Consider the following 24620-nt stretch of genomic DNA (forward strand, 5'->3'; position numbering starts at 1 on the left):
GGTGTGTTGCTAGCAGGGAGCTAATTATAATTATAAGAAAGGTAGTGGTTCTCATTTGATCGTGTGCATCCAGATTTTTCGATAATTCTTCCAGATGCTTTAACAGCAGGGGCATCGTATTACAAAGAGATACCCAATGCGCAGGCAACAAAGCAAACGAACGTACTGTGATCTACGGCACGTCCTCTTTGTTTACGTCTCGCAGCTACTAAACTTTCAGATATATTTATATATTTGGTATTTGTCAATGCCACCTAGTGACAAAATCCGCAATCACTTAGTTGCCAATCCAATACACGCCATGTTTTCCATTCGCTTTCGCAATAGCGTTCTTACACGCGTCCCTCTAAATCAGAGAAAACGATCGCATTCTCGGATGGTGATCAAGGTGACTGAACGAATGTAATACAGCGAGGCGATCGATAACTTGAAGACGTAATCGAGAAGGTGCTAGGTACGAAACCGAAGGAAACCAAGCGAAACGAAACGAAAGCAAAGGGAAGAGAGAGAGAGGCTTACCTGATTTGCGTGTGATAGGCGGGAGCTGTGTGTTCGGTGTGCGTAGTCAGCAGTTCGGCCGGAACGGTGTCCATGTCGATCGGTTGAGTCCTCGATATCGCGATAGGCTGCACCTGAAATACGCCGGGCGTTGTCGGTGAAGGTTGTGGACCTAACAACGACACGCGTACCATTTCCCTACCTTCGCTGTAAAAACAAACAGAACGAAAGATCGTTAAAATCGTGTCCAAGCGGATATTCAGGTTCGATCATCTTACATTCTAAGGCGAGCTACTCACACAGATCGCGGTGCATCCAGCAGAACGCGAAACTTAAAAAAGCAAAACGCAGTCGTACAACGACGCAAGTAACGCGAAAGAAACATACGATTTTTACGTCGAAAAGTGCCAGTACGTTTGAACGTTACGGACGACTGACGGTATTTTGTATATCATTGTTATCTCCTCAATAATTTTTATTGAACATTAATAGTATGTATATAGTACATACAGTACAAGCGGAAAAGGGGAGATTCTACGCGAAAAAAGAAGTCGAAAATATAGAATAACAATTTTTCGTTTGAGGCTTTGTTTTCGAGAAAATCGACTTTGAATTTTCACTCGGTACGCGTGCACTTTATCGCGTCTCGTTATAACGGATCTCACTGTATATCGTTGTTTCGATGGAAAAATTAAAAAAAAACGGATCTCACTCGATCGGTTGAGTCCTCGATATCGCGATAGGCTGCACCTGAAATACGCCGGGCGTTGTCGGTGAAGGTTGTGGACCTAACAACGACACGCGTACCATTTCCCTACCTTCGCTGTAAAAACAAACAGAACGAAAGATCGTTAAAATCGTGTCCAAGCGGATATTCAGGTTCGATCATCTTACATTCTAAGGCGAGCTACTCACACAGATCGCGGTGCATCCAGCAGAACGCGAAACTTAAAAAAGCAAAACGCAGTCGTACAACGACGCAAGTAACGCGAAAGAAACATACGATTTTTACGTCGAAAAGTGCCAGTACGTTTGAACGTTACGGACGACTGACGGTATTTTGTATATCATTGTTATCTCCTCAATAATTTTTATTGAACATTAATAGTATGTATATAGTACATACAGTACAAGCGGAAAAGGGGAGATTCTACGCGAAAAAAGAAGTCGAAAATATAGAATAACAATTTTTCGTTTGAGGCTTTGTTTTCGAGAAAATCGACTTTGAATTTTCACTCGGTACGCGTGCACTTTATCGCGTCTCGTTATAACGGATCTCACTGTATATCGTTGTTTCGATGGAAAAATTAAAAAAAAAAGAAAAAAATTTTTATTCTATATTTTTGACTCCCTTTTTTCGCGTAGAATCACCCTCTTTCCACAACCACCCTGTATAATAATATAGATGTATTTCATAAAAATATTGAGTTGGCAACTAGGTGATTGCGGATTTTGTCAATACAACCTAATGACAAAGTCCGCAATCACTTAGTTGCCAACCAAATAACAAATATGACGAGCGCTGTTGCGTCGCTTGTTTCTCTTCGCAATCGATAAAGACGAGCGATTTTTCGACTCTGTTTTTTCGAAGACTCAACGGTTAAGATGGCGATCCTTCGCAGGGTTAGAACATCCAACATTCGCCGTTTCGATTCGATGGCGGCGCGAGGTTCATTCCTTCGGAAAGGAAAAAGACAGAAAATAAGATTACGCTGAACGTTTCAACGAACCGACTGCATAATAACCGGTATCCATCGAGCGATTCATTATGTATCATCTACGACACGAGAACCGAATTAGTTAACGGTGATTTATCGCGAAATGCTTTCTTCCTTGGTGATAGTTTTTCGGTCGTTAAATATTTCGTTGGGCTCACGTGTTGCACGAATGGCATCGTGCCAAAGGATACGCTGACACTTGCCAATTTGTGAGATCGCTTGACAATCCAGTATGTAGATATACTAAAACCGGAAATATCAAAATGTCGTTAACTCTGATCGAAAATTGTTGTTTCTCGTTAACGTGGCGAATCGCGATCAGATAGAATCGATAAAAGCTTAGTCGAACGATCGAATTCACCGAAGCCGCTTCTAAAAACGATGCAACGCGTCTTTTGAAAGTAATTCCGTTCTTATCTTGCCATAAATAAAATTATCCACAGGTTATTTCATTTGTCAGGGGAAAAAAAGAACGCGTGTAAAATAACGTGGAGCGACCTTGGTTGGAAGACGGTAAAACGAGGAATTTGCCTCGGGACGGATCGTCGCCCCATTCGTTCAATGGCTGTTTGCCACCACCCTGTGGCGTAAACGGTGACCCTCTCACTTTTCAAGGGGCGCCCCACGGATTGCGGAGAAAGTGTTTAATCGATATTTTTCAACGGCGAAACTTTGCACGCTGGAAAATTCTACGCACGGATCGCTTCCGATTATGTCTCGCAACCGCAACTAACCGCTTTCGCTTCCTCTTCTTATTTCATTATCAATCAAGTATTACGCTTTATATAGAAATGCAACGACTGGTCCCTTTACTACGTAAATTCTAGTTTCCATTTATAGATGGCGAACGGAATTAAATATCGACCGAGCGTTTGTGCTCGCGATAAACGAAAACGTTTGGAATTAGATAAATTATTAATCACTTAACGATCTGGCGGTAAACATCTTATCGAGCGAAGCATTACTACAAATGTTTTGAAATGCATCGAATGGTTGCTGCGCCAGCTATGATCTTTTTGTGCACATTTATTACGGATTACCACGTTTGCCGGAAGTACGCGGTGTTCGTCAACTATCGCGTCAACACATTGTGTATCGATGCGCGGTTAATCGCGCGACAATTTGCGCCAGTATACGTTCCGTTGGTATAAACAACAATCAACGAATACGTTCGTTTTCAAATCGTTTCAAAATGAAGCTATGGTAAATGGAACGTGCTCGAATACTATGCATTACAAAAGCACGATTTTATTATCGAAACCACGATAACGCGACGTATATCAAAATGACTCTTGATGTTATTGCGGTTACCGACCAACTATACACCCTCTGCTGTTATGACAACAGGACGCGACGGCTCGAAAAAAACCGACCTGTTACCGAGCGTAGCGAGTCATCCTCTTACGCAATCGGCACGTTCTTCCATGTCGACTTTCGCGTCCGAGTGGGGGAGGGGAGCAACGGGGGAAAAAAGAAAAAAAGAAAAAAAGGGAAAGGAAGGGAAAGGTAGAAGAAGAGGGTAAAAAAGAACGAAAGCGGAAAAGAAAAGGAAAAGAACAAGAGGCAGTTTTACGCAAGGGAAACGAAAGAAATCGAAAGGATGGAGAAGCAAAGCCGAGGTCTGGCTTGGAACCGGTTTTACCATTCCACGGTCACGCGACTTTTCATCCCGATGCAGCCGGTTACGAAGAAATCGATCTTACGACGATAATGCACGAATGTTACGCGCGTCCAACGAGAGAAATCGACCTGCGTATATATACGTAGATGCAGGCTATCGAACAGCACGCGAGTACATGCGGCAAATACGATCAGGAAAAAATAGAAATACGGAGAGTACGCGTGTTTACGATTATTTCAACGAGAGCGTCTCGGCCTGCTATACTTTAGCCTCCCATTCCCCGACACCCACGTTTGTCACGTTCGCCACGTTTCCTACGGTAGCATGCGGTCTGACGTCATGGTGCATTTAAACACCTACGCTATACGATTTAAACTTTAGACCTTGAGTTTGTGATATCATCCCGCGCCGATGATGATCTCGGTATGTCGAAATGTTTTTCGTAACTGTCACTAGACTGTACCCGCGAGCAAATACCCTCCGACCGTGCCTTTTATTTCAGTCGATATATTCAACCGGTCGATCGTCACGCCACTATTTAACACGCGTTAATTGGAAGCTCGACGTTCGATTTTCTTAAGCGATATCGACAGTGTTAATGTCATCTAATTCGTACGATCCATGTGCTACTTCAAACCGAAGCTATACCCAAATACGTGTAAATTATAATTAAGTAGGTACTTATTAAATTTTAACCCAGTTTCGTAGACGGGCGTCTTCTTGGTCGAAAGACACACTGGAGAGTAATGGCATCGACTATTGTACGAATAAGGGGCGGATGGTCGATGAATGATACGTGGGCGCCACTGCGTCTATAACCCTACGAGGTCGACTTCTCTATACCCGTACCCAAACGAAAGCGTCCAGTGATATCGAAGAAAATTGATATTTCCAGAAAATGAAATCAGGGATAGATACGTTATTTTACCAAGAAACCGTGACAAACTTCACGGTAAACGGTCGACGCGCCAAGATTTAACAATGATTAGATGAGTAAATATTTTAGATTCGTCACGGGACGTGAATTATCGGCTACTGCTTCGATTGAGATTACCCCGTGTTTTCCATTTTCGGGTACGCCCATTTTGTTTCTACTCAGCGGCATATTTTTAACTTCTTACGCTCGCCAGAATCTATGTAACGATATATAGCACATGCGATCGGTTGTGCGCGATGGACGAGTGTGTGAAAAGTTGTACAGGATCGTCGAAAGACTTTGTATGACGCGGCACAAACTCCCACATACGCCGCGTCAATTTATATTCATAACTGAGAGGAATTTCTCGTTGGAAACCGGCTTTATTCAGCTCGATTTACGCGTGCTTCCCGCTCAAATTTTCCAAGCGGCACGGATGAACGAACGAAAGACGGATATCACGTCTTAAACGTTTAACCGTTTTAACCGTTTAATCCGTAAAAGGAGACACGCTTGAAACGCGATTCTTCGTCGTGAGCTCGGTGATATACATTACACAGGCTGATCACGCATGACCGACTAGAGTTGAGCTTCGATATAACGCCTAAATTTAAATTGTACACACGAAATAAAAACCAGCAAACAAACGTTCCATTTTTTCTATAGAAACGAATAATTTTCATACTACCGCAATAAATTACGAAATCTAACTTTTACGTCGGTTGCCACGCTTTCTTTATCGAGTTCGCTCGTTAGTGAAATCCGGAAAATAAAAAACTGCAAGTTAATCGTTGGAACGAGTGAACAAAGCACGTGTGTATCGTATGTAAAGATATAGAAAAAAATAAACGTTAGAAAAAATAAATGATAGCCAAGCAAAGAGAGATAACGTTATTATCAGAGTGGGCTAAAGATTCGACTGTATGTATTTCAATTTGTATTTCAATTGGCGATAACGACTTGAGCATGTTTTACTTTACGATGTTCTATTTCTTAAACAGAAACTTAAACGAACAAGAAATTTCGTAAGTGAATTTACCAGCGTATTTCAGAAAGCTGATCTTTAGACGTTCGATAATTAATCTATCGACGATCGTAAAATAAAAATGTGCATTATTGTTAGAGATTATACTTGCAACGCACTTGAACCGTATACGAACTACGCTTCGCCTCTAGCTTTAGCTTTAGAATATAGTAGTGGTCGGAAAAAGGAGGTAGTGTAGTATGTATAAGATGAACATTAAGTGCAAACTACTAGGTTAACGCGAAAACGTTACCTCCCCGAGTGGCGGTACCGGTTTAACAAAAGGAAGATCCAAAGATTCGAAAGAAAGGGTCCGTAGTGTGTCAAGATGGCTCGTCGCCATGGTAACTAGCCAGAGAGTACTCGGTCTCTTTTGCATTTTCACCCTCAGTAACTACCATGTTTCTCCCATCTCCACCTTCCCCTTTTACTACATTGGTTGGTTCGGTTTATAGACTTTTCAGAGAGAATCGATTGCACGGTAATACGCGTAATCATCGTCGACGAGTACTAGAACTAGAAGTGTACGCACAACTAGTCTCTATCATTGTGCTTAAAATAGAAACAAATGAACGATTGCAAGAAAACTATCGAGATACCTTCTTTCGATACGACTGCGTTCGAACGAATGGTAATTTGAACAGCGATTAATTTTATCGAAGTCACTGCTGCAATTCGTCATGCTCTACCAAGCAAACGAACGATCGTTCTGTTTACCAACGAATAGCCTAAAAAAAAAGAATCATACCTGACAGATGAGAATCCGTCAGCTTCCCGTGGCCGTGGCTCGGGAACAATGACGAGAAGCTCCTGTAAATACTCCTGGCATGCAAGTTCTTTCCCCTGAACTTCGATCAAGCTCAACCGGTATCACTCGGTAATGCTAGACACTCGCGAAAAAGGTACACAGGGCTGTCGACCGATGCCCAGGTACGACACGAACTAAACTTCGGCCTCCGGGAAACGAAGCTACGCGTCGCGAAATCGATCGTAAATCTTCCGCACCACGCCTGCGTTTATAGGCTTCCCTTGCTCCACCTTGTCTGGCTTTACACTGAGAACGACCCACGGCACAAGGCACAACCCGACATCGCGTCGAACAACTGCGACGGTGCTATGCTCTCTCGGCGCTTTCGCGAAACATCCCATTATTCGACGCGCGCTCCCGATCGTTCGATTACGTTCGGACCAGTTTTTTTTACAATTTAGTTCTGTTTCTCACATGATAAAAATAACTCGATGTTTTTGAACGTTTGTCGTCGCGTGCATCGACATTAAGGCATCGTAGGTATCATTAATTCCTTTGCTTCGTTAAATGCGTATGCTTCGTTGGCATTCCTCAGATATGCATATACATATTATGCAACATAACATTAGATCCAATACTATTTCAATTGTATAGTTATTTGTATAGATTTATGTGGCATAACAAGATATAACACATATAGACGCGCATAAATTCGTATTTGTTCATGTGCAAATTCTAAGGATGACATCATGCCTTACCCCAAGGCAGTTGGAGAATATTTTAAAACCTCGCGAATGATGTCAATATCATTACCTTTTATGTTAACCTACTACAGGTTATTTAAGGAATTACTCACCATACAAATATGTTAAGAGAACTTTTTACCGTAATTCGCAATTTGTCAATCGACATCTGTGTATGCATTATTGTGAGAGGTAACTTCAGATGGCATAGAAAATTAGACGTGGAAGATTCTGCGGAAACCTGTTTATTCAGCCTAAAACGAAATTTAATCCCGACCGTAATGTTGTCGAAAAACGACATTAAGTATTCCGTGCGTGTGCTTTGTCGTTTAACCGGATCAAACACGATAATGATCACACCAGGCAATAAGTAGAAGTCTATTAGGGAGATCGCGCGTGGGCGGAGGTGTCTACGTTACCAAACTACGGCTAGTAACGCTTCACTCCAACCTCATCGATGAAATGCAGTCTCAAAGAAAGAAATACGAACTGTTAACTGCTTGTAATGACTATGTGGAAAGAAAAAGGTATGGATTACATAAATCTGTATCGTCGACTTTACATTAATACATACTTGTTATGTATTGTGACGATAAAAGAATTCTAATCGCTAAAAATTATACGCTTATCGAAAGATCTTATGTAAAAAGATAATGTTCCTAAGAACTCTTCATATCGATATTTAATGTTTAACGTATCGGATGACGTGACACATAACGGCACACGACATGTATGTATGTGTATATATATACTTACTTTTATATATATATTATATATATATATATTTTATATATATATATATATATAAAAGTAAGTACAAGTGCAGCAGCACGGAAGGAGAAAGAATATTTCAATTACTTACTCGGTATCAGGTACAGATGCGATCATAGAGGGTATGCGGCCGTTGTGGTCCATAAACCGATTGATCTCCGGCTCTTCTTGAACAGGAGTCTCGTATACCAAAGTTTCTACCATTGATCCTTTACTCGAACCAAAGGAAACTCTAGAAAACCCAATATACTTTTTTAGTCTCTAATATTTAGAATTATGTTATTCTTATACATGTGACTGCGTGTATTAGCAACAAGATAATGAATATAAACGAGATAAAACAGCAGAGGAAGAACTATTGACATAAAAAACATTATTAGCCGCGCGGAAAGCCGAAAAAAATAGTTGCCGTAAACCTCAATTTCCTATCGCGTGACAGTACTCGAAGCAAGTGAATCGGACACTCGGCAACCGCAGGAGCAGGCGGTCCGATATCAAAATCGAAATCCCACGATCATGGGATCGAATTACAGGGATCGAGAGCAGTCAGGATTAAAACTGCGAGTGTCTATCTTATACAATGTGCAAAACACGGTGGCACCGAATTTTAAAAATATCATCAGAGGATAATTGCTATAATTTATACACACATATACGTATATCACAGTTTTATCGATTATCGTCGAAATACAAGTATAGAATTTTTGATGACGAAATTTAACATTCTAAACTAAACTAACTAGAAATTAAAATATCCAGTATCTTATCCTGTCTATATAATTTTCCTATTATGTATATACTCCGATTTTATCTTCTTTTGAAACATGGTTGTGATCTAGGCTGAAGCGGTTGTTAGTACGGTGCTGCCACATGACGACAGTTTTGCTCAACGAAACTATAGTCGAGAGGGTAATACAGAGATACATCGTATAGAAAGATGCTTAAAGTCACATGGTTGCATAGTCGTACAGTAACGTTCTAAATACTATCGTTGTTCTGTTCTCTAACGTACGTAGTTCCTTTCTACTTACTACCTTGTCTGTGTCACTAACCCGAATTTTTCTCGATGATGTAACTGACTCGTAATTGCTCGCCCACGCGTTGCTTTCTTACTTTCTTACTCAGAAAACTAAATGCGTTCACCTCAATTTTTTTATACTCTAACGCGTTATAATTAATGCACAATATAATTAGTTCTTCCTAGAATTTGCAGAGAAAAGGAAATATACGATACGTTACGCTATCCGTATTTCAATTTTGTGTAGCCACTTTTATATCGTTTTCTAATAGCTCTTTCCGATTATTTTTTTCGTATTCTTTTTTCACGACATTAATGCAAACAATGTAAAAGCTGTAAGTCTAATTGAATAGAAACTTATTCTGTAAACAACCTTCGGTTAAAAATGATTTTATGGCTGTACTAATGGAAAGAGGTTGGTATGTGTTAAAAGTACTGGATAATTTCAGCAAACACCTAATTAAAAATTCTGTTGAGTGGGAGGTTTCCCCTTTTAACGCTGCGTTATCGCGTGATAGTTGAATTTACCATATGTGACTTATCCGTCCATCCATCGTTACTAAATTAAGAAATTTCAGAATTAAACATTTCGATAATACGTTTTTATCTGCTGAAAATCATTGAATTTAAGACGTTATATCGCGGACTAAATAAATAAAAGCGGAAAAGGAAATACATAGGCAGACAATTTTTTAACGCTATTGTATCTGTAATGTCTGATATAAGGCCTGTATTATACTAAGGTTTGTTCAAACGCGGTCCATGAGACGTGGAACGACCGTGAGCTACCTTAACGTATAAATGTCACAGGAGTTCCAGCGACTTGTTCCGCAAAGCTTGAGTCATGTTTATTCCATTAAGTGGCGTTCAATTGATAACGTAAATTTCTTAATACCATATATATGCATACGTATACACTCGCAAGGAAATCCTATCGCGAATTCAATCGCGAAAGAAATAAAAAGCTGCGATCGTAGATATCTTTGTGTTTTTCAAAGCGATAGATACAATTTTAACTCGGTCAACACTTCCAAACGTTCCACCTTGACAGTGAAACGACTCGCTGCGATCTCCTTTTCCGTGTGATGGCGAGCGCCATTGAAACAGCGCTCGCGTGAACGTTACAACCGCCGCATCTTCTGCCTGTTGAATTTTTCTTGCAATTCTCACCGATACGTGTGTACTTCGAGCTTTTTCTCGTAGCAAAGAGAACAATGCGAGAAAACTACGTATATCGCGATCGAACAAAAATATCAATGACGCACGATAGATGTTTTCTATCACTACATCGAACGATAATTTTGATATAATAATAGCGCGTGTTCAAGGGTAAAAAGATAGACAATGACCGTGAATTACCAGAAATAGCAAAGAATTCGGGAAAGTCGATCGCTCGTACTAGTTATGATACAGCAAAGGAAAGAGGTTAAAGACCGAATGAACCAATTTAGAAAGGTGATCTCGATACGACCTTTGAACTCTCTCTCTCTCTCTCTCTCTGCATCAACTTTATCTCTATCTCTAGCCTGGATATTCGTCGCGTTTGCCCTTACCTCTTTAGACTAGTGTGCTTGGCTCCGTTGAAAATTTTGTTCTTCCGATCGCTTCCGACCGTACTGGCCTCGCTGTTTATGCTGTACAGGCTGTCATCCTTGGTGACCTTGGACGTGTGCAAAGTCGATTTTTTCACCACGGTGCCATTGTGTTTGGGACTTTCGGCCGACACTCCGTGTTGCTGCTGCTCGTCCTGCCGGTGATGCTGCTGCTGGTCACCAGCGTGCTCCTCGATCTTCGTCGAAACGATCATTGTTTTTCCCGTGTCAACGTACTTTTTCGGAGAAACGGTGATTACTTTGCCTGTCGGCTTCGAAGCGATAGGGGGCCGTTCTCTCAGACTCTTCTGCAACTTACTAGCACGGTAATTGGCCTGATTCGAGTCTCCCGGTGGTGGTTTGTCTTCGGTCGGCAGCATGTACGACAACATTGTCCTTTCTCCGTTCACCTGTGCGAGAAAAAAAAAACCAAGCGATTCTACTTTGCGGAAAAGGGAAACGATGGTAATTGGTAGGACAGATGGCTGGGGCAACCTGGCAACACAAGCGCACAAGTCGATTTCCCTGCGCTGGAAATCATTGGCGTATCCTCATGCTCGTGTCCGGTGCTAATCGAGCCACGAAGGAAAGAGGTTGCGCTTGAATTACCAATTGGAACTAATTACACCATCAGCCGTGAGTTAGTATCCGTTAACGCTTCAACGATCTCTATGAAACGCTTTCTTTTCTCTAACGGATCGACATTGGTGGTATTATAACTGTAGAAACGATGCGATCCGATAGAAACGCTTCTGTCATTGTTGTCGAATCGTAAATGAAAATTTCCGAACCGGCATCGTGGAAAAAGGTGAAACGAACGGTTCTTCGAAATCTATTGGCGGATTAAGACGTTTTTCAGGTTTCCAGTAAGAAGAGGTTTGGAACAAGTTCAAGCGGTTCTTTAACGTGCGGATTTTAAAGTGGAGAGAAAGGTACGGCTGGAACGGAGAAAGAAACGAGAGGATCTCGGGAACCGTGACGGCAATCCAAGACGTTAGATCACGCTTCACCACATTGGATCCCGTTCACTCTCAAAGGATGCGGTGAGCAAGGATATCGTGACTCACCGATTGTCTCTTGTCACTTTAGATTTCCGTATCGTGTATCTTGACGATCATCTCTGGCGAGTTCGTGTATGGATCCATTGGAACGAACAACTATTACTAGCAAAAAGTAAACTATGGTAGCGCACGCGAGTCTACGACCGATGCGTTGGCAACTAAGTGATTGCGGATTTTGCCAATATCACCTAATGACAAAATCCGCAATCGCTTAGTTGCCAACCTAATACATATTATTATACACTTATGCTCTTATTGCTATTATACTATCGCTATTATACACTCGTAATGCTCTTCCGTTTCTAGACGAGAGAAATATACGAAACAAGAAGTTCTACGGGCGAAAGACGGAAGAAAGAAAAAGGCGCGCTCGTCGAAGAAAACGGATAACGCGAACTGACCGACAGAACGTTAGAAACCTACGACGACCGAAAGGTTATGGAAGGAACGAGGATGTCGGACAAACCTCTTCGCTCGCGCTTCGTTCAAACTCCATTCCCGCCCCCTTTCCTTCGATTACGTCATCCTGCAATAGCAGGCTCTCCCTCGTCTATATCGGACCGGGCGCCGCCGCTTTTTTCCTATATCGACTGGCTGTTCCGCCAGCGCGAGCCAGGCGCAGCTTGCAAATCGCGTTTCGTTTCATCTTTGCCCGCCGCTTTGCGATGCGCTCCGGGGCTTGCCGATGCATTTCACGTATACGGCACGTACGCCGTATACTCGATCGTTGCTTTTTCTTTGTCTTTCGTCGATTTCACCGAACGTCGTAGTCGCAATAACGACGAAAAAAAGAAAAAAAGAAAAAAAAAAGAAAAAAAGCAGACAGCTAAAATAAAATCAATATCGGCGGCATTGTTGGAGCGGATTCAATTGACCGAGTAAAAGCCGTATATAGGAGCGCGGTAAATTCGGCGGCGATTAACCGCGAAACATCGTACGTATTCTCGAACGGTTCTGCCAGGGAATTCATGGAAGAGAGGAAGTGCATTGGAAAGTAATAAAAAGACATCGGGTAGCATTTCATTCTTAGGATACTTACGCTGTGACCAAGGAGCCTTCGAGTCGGTGACTTTTAAAAGGCTGGCGTGCTGGACTGGCATTTGGGCTACCTGCAACACAAACGCGATATTTCGTGTCAGAGCATCGCCTAGAATTTGAACGAGAAGCCTATTTCGAGTGTCGAAGCTCGCGGTATTTTAACGCGAATGGCATGCATTCCAGCGTATCAGCAGCATGCTCGGCTGGAATTTAAAGCTACAAGAAGAAAGAAATATCACCGAGGAAATATCAGCAAGAAGCGGCGCTCTGCATTTGCTTTGGCAATTCTAAAAATGCCATTAGTCGCGGAACCTGGAAATCTGTCGGTAAGCTGGGTTAGTTTCAACCCTGGCCGTCGAGCATCGCTCTTTTTCAATGGGCAATGCGTCAACATTGTCAGCAGGCGTGGCACGGGACGAAGCGGGAGCAAGCGATCTCGCTGGCTGAATAGGCACCTGTTTTCGCAGACAGGTGACACAAACGCGTACAACGCGCACTGTATGCAAACGCGTGAGAACCTCGGGATAGACCGAGGGCAATGACTGCTAGAACAGCGCGGGTGCGCCGACAGACGAATGTCTTGAAAAAAAGTACCACCTTCGACCGTCTGCCTGAGCCCTCTCGCTCGAGATTTCCACTGCCAACTGCCACGGACTTGTCTACTCGACAGACAAACCCTCCGGAGAAACCTACCATGTATTCGACGATGCGGGTTTTTCAAGTCGTGCGCGTCTTTCGCTTTTTCCTTCTCACCGCCATTTCCCACGCCGGCCAGAAACATCGTTTTATCAAAGATATGCGCCACTGCCTCGCGCGACATCTTTTCGTATGCAACGTATGAACGCGAAGAACGATAAGAGCGGATCGAATTCTATCGTACGTGGTATTTCGCAGAACGAACGATCTCTGCGACTGCGAGTTTATTTCCGTAGGATTATCGGCCTCCGGTAACTGATACTTGCAGGAACGGAGGTGGAAATTTAAACGAATTGTGCCACGCGTGGATGCGAGAAGTTTCTGAGTCGGCGGTTCGTGAAATATGGATTTACAGGAAACAAATCAAGAAATAAAATTTGCCTACAAACACACCGCATATCTGGAAGATGCGTTTCGTTCGTGGTGTGTAAACTGATCCAAACGGCATTAGAAAGGAAAGTGGACGTCGACGAACTTATCAACCGTTTAAACTAGTTTAAAGCGAGCAAAGCGCAAACGAAGTTACGGATACGTGATTGCGTTTTTATCGTACGATTGGGTCGCGCGTCGTGCGTCGTGATCACGGTGCATGACAACTCACTGTAGTTCGGTGCATCGAGCCACTAAATTGATAAATTTGCATGACCCGCTATTCACGGACAACGTCGTTTTACGACGCAGCAATGATTGCAATCACGCTCTCCTTTCCAGTTACGACGATCGTACGCAATTTCTTTCGTCGCAGCGAGCATCCGCTTTCATCACTAAGGCTGAACGATTTAATTGTTGCAAACTAGTCATCCGCCATTGCCAAGGTAAAAGAGAGTCTGCTTTTGTTGGCCGCGAACGTTGCACTATCGCTGTCTGCTTTATCGTCTTTTTTGCAAAAAGCAACTCGCGTGTCATTTCTTCGCTGTAATACGATACCGACTTGTGTCGTAGTAATCGAGTTGCGTGCCTTCCCCAACACTTTCGGTTCGACCAAAGTTTTCTAACATCCTTCGCGTATGAAATTTTGTCAACCAGCGACAGCTATCGATTATGAATAGCATTAAAATAACGTTTCTGTTTTACGTTCGGTAAGACGAACACGCGATGCTTACATAATTGCGAGACTCCAATGGAATTGTCGTAAACAGGGGGCTCTAACTTGTCACCGTTAACGTTAGCGCGCCTACGCTTCATCTCGTATGACCGCGTTATTTACAAGCTGGTCGCAACGTATGAATATAAAATGCTTTGACCAACCGTGGATACTAATCAATTCTGAGGTTTTACTCGCAATGTTGAATTGTAATTAGAATGGTCGGTGATGCGGGAAATTTGCGCAGTCCTGAAATCGGTCATCCCTGTCAACGCGGAGCGATCGATAAAGCGTGTATCGTAAATATCCAGGCAAATTCGAATATATATACATATAAACGTATCCTAGGGAAAACACGATAACAGCTTCATAGAAAAGTCTGTACATGAAACGCACAGGCGTAACGACACGTTCGATGTTTATTTTAACTATGCTAAAATACACGCATCGTAATCGTCGAGCGTAGAAGCTCACGCATCGTTTGCTACTCTTTGACGCCTCCCTCTTACTCCCTTTACGCCAAACGATTATGCTTCGATGATAAAAGCGATTGAAAAATGTTTATTTCCGGCCACGAACTTCTAACGTTATATCGTACGAGATTTCCGGTACCGTGACTTCCTGTTGCTAACAGTTCCAGCACCTCCTCAACGTTGAAGACGGTCGAGAGGCAGCGAGTGGGAAAATAAAAAACCGATGCTATTAAATATAGCTTTCACGCTTATACGTATACTAGATAGCAAAGTTTGCGATAGGAAAATCTTGTCACAGTAATTCTTGATTGCACGTTGCTGTGAAGATCAAGCTGAATAATTTGTTCTATACGTAAATCATTTGAAAAAGTATCGGCCTCTGCGTCGATCTCGATTTATGTTTAGCGTTTAATTTGCACGTGTGTATCGTTGTCGCTAAGTTTCGTGTTTCGGCACATTTAGGTAGAATATATTGTACGTACATCGGGGATAAAGTCTCTGTACGCTAAACGCGGGCTTGTCGACAACACGGACGCGAAATAAATGATTCTCACGACTTGTGGGAACTTTGTACGTCCGACGCGATTCACTCGTAAATTCAGCGGAGGATCCAGAAGCCTTTCTTGGGAAAAGCGGCGTATCGAAACGTGGAGAAGTATACGTGAGTACATTTTCGAGCCTTCTTTTACTGAGATTTAAAATTTGCTTGCAATTTACATTTTGATATCTTGTCCAATTTAATTAATTGATAAAATAATTAATTAAATAATTTAATTATATACATAATATTTTCATATCTTACACCATCGTGTAAATTGAAAAGCTCGCCTCTGAAGATCTTCCGCTCTTTAAGTCGACGATAGATTTCATAGTTTCTTCTCGTTTTCTTTTGTTTCTCGACGAAACAACAAATTACACCAAATTAGCACTTTGCGCGAAGAAGATGCGAATTCGCGTCTTACATACTTCACGTGGTATCCTATAAAAATGTTAACTACCGTTAAGTAAAACAGAAAAAGAAGCAACGAATGCTATAGATAAAATGTTACGAATGTGTTTTTACATTGCATGCTTGAATAATACGGAACCCCAATTATATAACAGTAATATATAATATGAAAATCCAACCTAACTCTCGGGTAGTTCGTTCCGGTTTTTAAGGAATTTAATAAAATAATACAGTTTATTTAGTACCTCTCCATCGGTAAAATTGTTTCCAAGCATATCGCGCCAAAAAACGTTACCAGAAGTATCTTTAACATGCTCATTGATTTCTAATAAAATATTACACTTATTAAACGCTGCTCGGTATGTTCGTTCCGATTTTTAAGGAATTCTTAACTCTTCTAAGAAGAATTTTTAAGGAGAGATTCTGGAAGGATGGAATGTTGAAGTTGCGTGAAAGACGCAGAAAGGTTGTGGAACAGAACGGCACCTATATAATTCGACAAACGTATATCAAATCGAGATGTAAATCGGAAGAACTTTTCGACATTTCCGATCTTTTTAATCACTCCAAAAAATACGCGAGAATTGAGGTTATACGCTCGTCAGAGCATACCGCCCTCAAAGTATTAGTAATTTCGTTACTCCGCCGTTCCCTGTCCAATTTTCGTCCTTCGACGTTTCTCTCTTGCTCCTTTCCTTTAATTTTATCGGTATCGTCGTTCCACTCCACTTATCCTTATTACCGACGCGATTACTTTTAATACGATTCAATCGCTGTCGCTATCGTTACCCATCGATGCGTTTCGAGATCGTGCTCCTCGAACGACCAAACACCTTTTCTCGGGCCAAGTCGTGTCTCAAGAGAGAGTATCAAAGTGTGCATATCTCGACGAGGATGCTCAAAGGGAAAAAGAGGCAGGCTCGAGCCTAGGCTCGTCACGACGCGACGATCCGAATCGTGACGAAGAAAAGAGGAAAAGGTAACGGAACTCGGCCGGTAACATCCGTCCACGCGTGTTGCTTTTAATGGTGTACGCGGTGATCACGGACCAGGAATAGAAGAAGACGATTGGCCAATAAGCTGAACCAGGCTGAGAAGAGCGCGGGAAGTTTGCTCTCCGATAAGGAAGCACGTAATAATCGGTTAAAATATCCGTCCGTTACTCTCCTCTGCTTCGTTTTTCTCATCCTCTTTCTCGGTTCATCGCTTGACCGAACGAGCCAAGCCGAGCCGAGTGTCTCTCTTCTCTCGTTCCTTTTTTTCCTGCTCGACGCGTCTCTGTCACGGGTATTAACGTAACTGTAGTACCGAGCGAACCGTAATACGAGCGCACGCTTCTTCTCGTATGCGTAAGAATCTTCGGCTACGAGTTAAGTCATCAGGATTACAGATGCCGTGTACATATTTCTTTGCGAATGCGACACACGTCTGTGTTCTGGATGCTCCGCTGCTTGTCGGTGCATGCCTATCTCTACCTACATTCTTCGTATGCACACACGCGCCGCTGTCCGCACGACACGACACTCCGTTCTCAACACAGGTCGGTGAAACGAGTCGTCGGATAATTAGATATCTGATATCGTTCTCCGTGGTTGACTCGCGCGATCTTTTCTTCTCGCCTTGAGCGCTCCAGAGATCGGTCGTGTCTGCGTTTGTCTGTGCGTTTCTGCTTTCTTTGCTCTACCTGATGGACATACAGTACACAGGCTGCGAGGATACTTAGCTATCACGATTTAGATAGTAAACTGATTTCTTTTGCCAAAGACGTAGCAACGTAGAAACAATGTAACAATGATATCGACAATAGCAGTCGATTTGCTTCGTCATTCTATCAATTATCTTACTTAGTATTGCCTCAAAGTTTCCACGTGATTGTTGAGTCATAGAGGAAATTCTGTTTTTAGCCTGTTAATATGCAAATTTTTATCACAATGTCTTTTACCGTATGTACACAAATATCGATCGCTGTACCCACCGAACAGCTTATTAATTATTTCAATATACAAGTTCGTCGCCAACGATACTCGCCATATCCTTCCTTTTGTTTTCATCTATATAAACATGTACGTTTCTGTCTCTACATTTTACATTTGGGTTGGCAACTAAATGATTGCGGATTTTGTCATTAGGTGGTAATGTAAAATCCGCAATCACTTAGTTGCCAACCCAATATCTCTCTCGATGGACGTTTTACAAACGTACCTCTTTTCCGGATCCAACGAAACTCTACGTAGGAAGAGAAATCCAAGTCACGATAACTTTTAATCTTCGAAATTGTTGTTTAAATCGCCAATATGCTCTGCTACTTTCTCCAGCTGGCAGAATTAGCCGACTTAATCCCGGCAGATTTCATAAACGTAGTAGCTTTCAAGCGCCCTTTTATCGCGAAATGCATACAGAAGCGAGAGCCTCGCGCCATCGAGGGAGAGCCGTTCGCTCTTCATTCTCCCTTGTAGCGAATAAGAGAGAAAATGATCGCTAATGTACGTACATGTACTTACACAGAGAGCGATTCATCAAGGGATACAACGGATTCCATGACGCGACGCGATTTTCATTTAATTCCGCGCCCTGCCAAAGAGAGTGCAGTTCTCGTCGTTTACCTTACGTTACGGCACGAACAACGGACTGTTGTTTCGTGGCCGAGGTTTCAACGTTTCCGGAAGCACAGATACGCGAAGCAGAAACGCTTTCTCGCGCAACGACGAACAAAAGGTCTCAACTAAATCGTTCGTGGCGAGGAAAGATCGACCAAGTTTACAGCTACTGGACGCCGTGGATACCGTTCCGAGTTACAAAGTTCAAGATAGAATTACCTGAAAAGTATCGGTAACTCTATATTTCCGTTTGCCGCGTGAAATTCTCCAACGACGAGTCCAATACAAATGAGAAAAATTAAGATACACCGTTGCGAAATCTCGGCTGCCTTTTGGGTCAGCCTGGAACCGCGCTCCGCTTATCTTAACCCGAATACAGTTGATCAGTTGTTATCGCGTTATTAAATAACTCCGGCGATATTCCTTGGCGATATTCGTCGTATCCGCGTCCGACACACAGCGGTTTCATACTGTCAACATCCTGGTCAATGCCTTACGGCGACTCGTTCGCCGCACGAGTTACAGCATCGAGTTCGACGTTAATCTTCTGGAGCCGAGCAAAGTTGCCCGGCAATTGTGAAATATCCGCGCAGATCGTCTACTCGGCACACTGTACCGTGTTGCGAGGTCGACCTGTACGGATGAACCCGTACGGGTTCTAGCAGCTGGTTGGGTGCCAGCGCTAGCTAACGTCTATGCTTTCCGACGTTGTCCGCTGGTATTATAACCAGGAAGATGCGCGCGCCCGATCGGAGACGTAGTCTCTCTCCCTCTCTCTCCTATCTTATTGTGAAAATCGCTCGAGCCTCGTTACCTCAACCTCTGTCACCTTCCGGCTTATTTTCATTCCTCGGACCAGACTCGGATCGACGATGACGTATTGTATCCTCGTGGAACGTATGCGAACGACCAAGTACGTGCATCGATCATCGTCTCTTTTCCTCTTTTCCCGATTTCCTCGTTGCACAGCAAGTTGCAAGGGTGGTTCACGTGGCTGGCCAGAGGAACAGCGGTTAAACGTTCGACGCGTGCCTCGCATTCGCGAATGACGTTTTTCCACAGGCATGGCGAGGAACGAAGGAAGAAACAGAGGGACCAAGTGCGAAGCTGGTATGCGAATCGCGATTACATTCGTCGCGATCGTACGTGTACGTACACACGTACACGTATCTGTGTATATCATCGCACGGTATAATGACGCGTGCACGCGATATTCCAGCTGACCCTCGTTCGCGTAATCAAGCCCTCTGCACTCTTTTTTTTCCCGTGGCAGGCTGTCTTCGTGGCATTTGGTTTTGTCGCCGACTGAAACGCGACGTTTTACGTATGCGTTCACGCGAGAACGAGGGATCGCTTCGCAGATTTATTCGCCACAAAGGCACAGCTTTTCAATCTCGTTATTTATTTGTGCCGAGTCGCAGGTCGCGAAACGCCCCTCGCTACAGCCCTTCGTTCAACTCGCAGCGAGCTCGCAAGATCCGTAAAACGAAGTTACAGAATAAAACACGAAACAAATTGCTGTACATTGGCAACGACTTTTCAAGTATCGAACGAGCTTCACGTCTTGTCGTATTCCAAGCTCATCGTCAACATTTTGTTTGCAGAATAGCCGCTTGTCCTCTCTCCTCTCTCTTCTCCTCTCGTGTGTACCTGCGATACAGCTAAACGTGGCAGCGAAAAAGCCATCGAAATTCCGCGCTTCAATTTGCCGTCGCGTGTCTCGCACGTTGCGAGCGCAGCGTTTCGAACAGCTGGAGAATTTGGAATGCGGACAAAGTGCGTTACATAGGTAAGGTTCGTGGAATATCGTCGACTGTGGAAGAGCGTAGGCGCGTAAAGAGTCAACCGTTGGAATTGAACGGGTCAAGTTACGACGATGTGCCAAGCGGTGAAGTAATCCAATAAACTCATTGTCAGCTGCCGCGAACCTTGCGTCGAGCTACTCGCGAAAACCCTTTTCTTATTCGATTAGAACTCTGCTTCCCCTTAGCGGACGTTCGCGCGGGAATTGTCGTGCGCGTTCGTAATGTCCTTCTTTTCTTTCATCTACGAATATTTCGATCGAACAACAACACATTCGAGACGCAGCTATTTCTATCAAAGCCAGTCAAAATGACTGGTTTTTAAAAAATACGTAATAGTAGAATATTTTTATATTTATTGATTTATTATTATCTTAGAAAAGAAGTTCCGTGTTCTGAGATCATAAAAACTATGTAATAACAATTTTAATAATAATGATAATAAGCACAACGATGAAGAATATTCAGTACCAAAATCTTTGGTAACAAGAATATTAAAATTAATTTCCATTGGTAAATATAAGGAGTGTAATATAATAATAGGCGTAATAGAATAAATAAAATACAAATATAACACATTTCTTACAAACGTAAACTTTCTTCTGCGTGCATTTTACGCGTACATATTTTTTACAAGTATCGCAAATGGTGGTGGTATTATTATCATTACAGTACCCTGTCTGACACCATTTGCGTGAATAAGCTGAGTTCTTTGACATAATACTTTGTATCTCAGATGCTCTATGTTCTATCCGTGATTTTTCATTGTCAGCGGCAAGTTCATCTACTAATTGAAACACAAAATCCTTTCTGGACATCTGCTCACCTGTGGTTTCCTTATATAAAATCCAGGCATTTATGCCAGCTAAATCTAAAGTATCAAAAAATACTTGAAGTGGCCATCTTCTTCATTCCGACTTCACGCTATATTTTTTTGCCATTTGGTCTGCTATATCTACCCCAAATTTTCTTTTATCATAAAATTCGACCGTCTCAGGTAGGCCTTTTTTCCTGAATAAGCAAATACAATGAATAAAACAAAATTAAAGTTTATTATATTATTCCTTTAACTATTCCTGCAAAAGTCATTGCATCATTGCGGAGAAAAAATTTTGTTTTATTATAAAATTCAACCGTTTCAGGTAGACCCTCTTCGCTTTTTCCTGAATAAGGAAATTCAATGAATAAAACAAAATTAAAGTTTATTATATTATTTTAGCTATTCCTGCAAAAGTCATTGCATTATTGCGGAGAAAAAATTTTGTTTTATTATAAAATTCAACCGTTTCGGGTAGACCCCCTTCGCTTTTTCCTGAATAAGGAAACTCAATGAATAAAACAAAATTAAAGTTCATTATATTATTCCTTTAGCTATTCCTGCAAAAGACATTGCATCATTGCGGAGAAAACATTTTGTTTTATTATAAAATTCAACCGTTTCAGGTAGACCCTCTTCGCTTTTTTCTGAATAAGGAAGCCCAATGAATAAAACAAAATTAAAGTTTATTATATTATTCCTTTAACTATTCCTGCAAAAGTCATTGCATCATTGCGGAGAAAAAATTTTGTTTTATTATAAAATTCAACCGTTTCAGGTAGACCCTCTTCGCTTTTTCCTGAATAAGGAAATTCAATGAATAAAACAAAATTAAAGTTTATTCTATTTTTCCTTTAGCTATTCCTGCAAAAGTCATTGCATCATTGCGGAGGAAAAATTTTGTTTTATTATAAAATTCAACCGCTTCAGGTAGACCCTCTTCGCTTTTTTCTGAATAAGGAAGCCCAATGAATAAAACAAAATTAAAGTTTATTATATTACTTTAGCTATTCCTGCAAAAGTCATTGCATCATTGCGGAGAAAAAATATAACATGAAGTAGGAATTTTAAAATATCAGGTAGACCCTCTTCGCTTTATTGTCAAACCGGTCATTTTAACTGACGTGGTAGTTCTACTGTTAAATGACCTTAACTGAAACGTTCAAAAAAAAAAAAAAAAAGAACGTTTGGGACTTGTACTGCACGGCTCGTGCACAGCTCGGTGTTTACAATGCCCCGAAACGACTGCAGTCACTGAAACGATTAATTAATAGTAGAACGTGGATGGAATAGAGACATCAAGCTCTACGATGATGTTTCGAACGTGGCGCGTAGCACTCGATCATTCAAGCCAAGGCGTATTCGACGTATCGCGTCCTGTGTTCCACAACTGTCGTACGTGAATTGTGTTTAGAAGCGTGGCTTGTAAGAGCGTACGTGTGTGTATATGTACACGTGGTTGGATACGTTTCGTATGGAAGATACGTGAACTGAGTCATCGCGTAGTCGGGATAGCAACGCGTAACGGAATAATCGTAAAAAAGGACGCACGAGAACGCCGACCCATTCACACGAGTCGCAGATCGAAAGGAAAGTTTGGAAAACGTTTGCAAAAACTTACGAGCGAGCGTAATTACGTTACGGTGCATCGACGATACGTTCGTATAAATTGCAGGTTGCGTTCGAAGGGAGGAAACGAACGTTGGAAGATAGCTGCAGCGAATTGTCGATGCTTGAAAAAACGACCAACTACGAACGAAAGAATCGCGAATGTGATAAATAAAAAATCGAGCACGATTCGTCGTAGGATGCTAGCGGATTTAAAGGAATACGCGGCGGTGGTCTATCGAAGGCGAGAATCTCGCAGACAGAAAAGGCTAAAAGAGACAGAGGAATTGTAAAACAACGAAGTAAATTAGTTAAGAAGCGATGGCAAAGACAAAGAGGAATTTCGATGTTTCCAGGAAGCTACACGAGGCAAAGTTATTTCTATCCAACTGCAAACGTAGGTCAGCGCACCGAGACAATTTCCTGAACGGTTCATCCTACATACGAGCTATCCTCGTTAACGCGTTCTCGCTTCAACCGCATCTTTAACTTGTTTCGATGGAGCAACACGAAGCATAACCGTGGAAAATGAAATTTATTCAAAGTTTTAAGAACGTCCGGTTCGAATGGCGAAGTCGTCCGGAGCCGACTACCAGAGGAATTCTTTCGCCGTGTTCGAAGCAAAAAGAACTGAAAAAGGAGGTGACGAGCGCGAAGCATCGACGATTGTCGGCTTCCTCTCACGCGCTGGTAAAAACGCGCGAGAAAGACGAGAGGCAAGGTTTTTCTTTTTCCATTTCTCGAACGATCGTGTCAACAGCAATGTTCGCTCTTCTTTCGATAGCGTCGTTCCCATGCGGCACGACGCATCGAATAACCGAGTTGCAGCGAAAATATGCTTCGCGTGGTTCAGCGATTTAATTCAACTCTCGCGGTGCTTAATTTACGGTTGCGGAAGTGTACGGTACCGCGTGCTTCCCATGGCTACAGTTCTATCTATATACCGTGGATACAGCTCCGTTGCGAGAAAAGGGCCGCGAAATCTCTTTGGAATTGTTTCACGCGACGCGACTGTGTCTTTCCTTTGGAATTCCTAGCCGCAAATACATTTTCGCGTTGGAATAAAAATGAGAAATCGGACGATCGTAAAAAAGTTGCCCTTCGATTCCACCAGCGATACGAAACGAAATGACGCAACGCTGGACGAAGAGAAAAGGTTTGTAATTTAGGGTAGGTCGCGATTCGTCCGTTAAACGATGCCAGTTGCATAGCACGTGGCGCGTCGTTTAAACGTTGACCAGGAACCGTGCAACGGAGTTCGCATCTAACGTGCACGCGGCGGATCTCTGGCGTCAAGGGCAAACATTTTGATCGATACAAACGGTACGAGGAAAACGGTGAACGTGGAGGTACGACGCAAAATGGGTACACAACGTGCACCCACGTACCTACACGAATGTAACATACATCGCCGTGGAGTTAAGTCATTCGCCAGAATTAGAACGTACTGGCAAATGATGGACGTCGGTGTTTCAAATTCGATATACATATATGTATAATGTTAGATATACATCGTAGGCTATTTAGCGCTGGTCGACCGTACGACCGGTTGGTCGCGCTGCTTTCAAAACCCACTGCCTCCTGGCCGTACTCATATTTTATTTTCTCTCTGCCCTTCCCTTATTTTCTTTCCAGTTATTAACGAGATACCTTGCACCGCACTCGACTCTCGTTTTAACGATGCTACCGTGCGCCTCGAGTGGCATTCTCCCTCCTTCCTTTGTTCTCTTTTATTATCGAGCCATCGAAATCGTTTCGTACGATTACTCGTTTGCGCTCGCTTCCGTCTACGTAGCTTATGTAACGCGCGTCATCCGCGTGCACGTCGCACTACTCGCTTTTCAAT

General features: G+C 42.5%; 1 protein-coding gene across 2 annotated transcripts in view; it reads right to left on the reverse strand.

The window, feature by feature from the left end:
* Window positions 1-24620, reverse strand: part of LOC100745443 — a 41317-nt gene that overhangs the window by 11546 nt on the left and 5151 nt on the right. The window contains exons 2-6 of one of the 2 annotated variants that reach the window (XM_033318951.1): window positions 12750-12819; window positions 10611-11059; window positions 8131-8271; window positions 1317-1321; window positions 520-632 (exon numbers count right to left, since the gene is read on the reverse strand). In XM_033318951.1, the coding sequence (XP_033174842.1) occupies window positions 520-632; window positions 1317-1321; window positions 8131-8271; window positions 10611-11041 (690 nt within the window). In that variant the 5' untranslated portion in view covers window positions 11042-11059; window positions 12750-12819. Of the gene's footprint in view, window positions 1-519; window positions 699-1316; window positions 1322-8130; window positions 8272-10610; window positions 11060-12749; window positions 12820-24620 lie in introns of those variants that run through there. The other variant, XM_033318952.1, reaches the window with a different exon arrangement.

This window comes from Bombus impatiens, unplaced genomic scaffold (assembly GCF_000188095.3).
Source record: "Bombus impatiens unplaced genomic scaffold, BIMP_2.2 scf_0019, whole genome shotgun sequence".
Classification (NCBI taxonomy): Eukaryota; Metazoa; Arthropoda; class Insecta; order Hymenoptera; family Apidae; genus Bombus; species Bombus impatiens.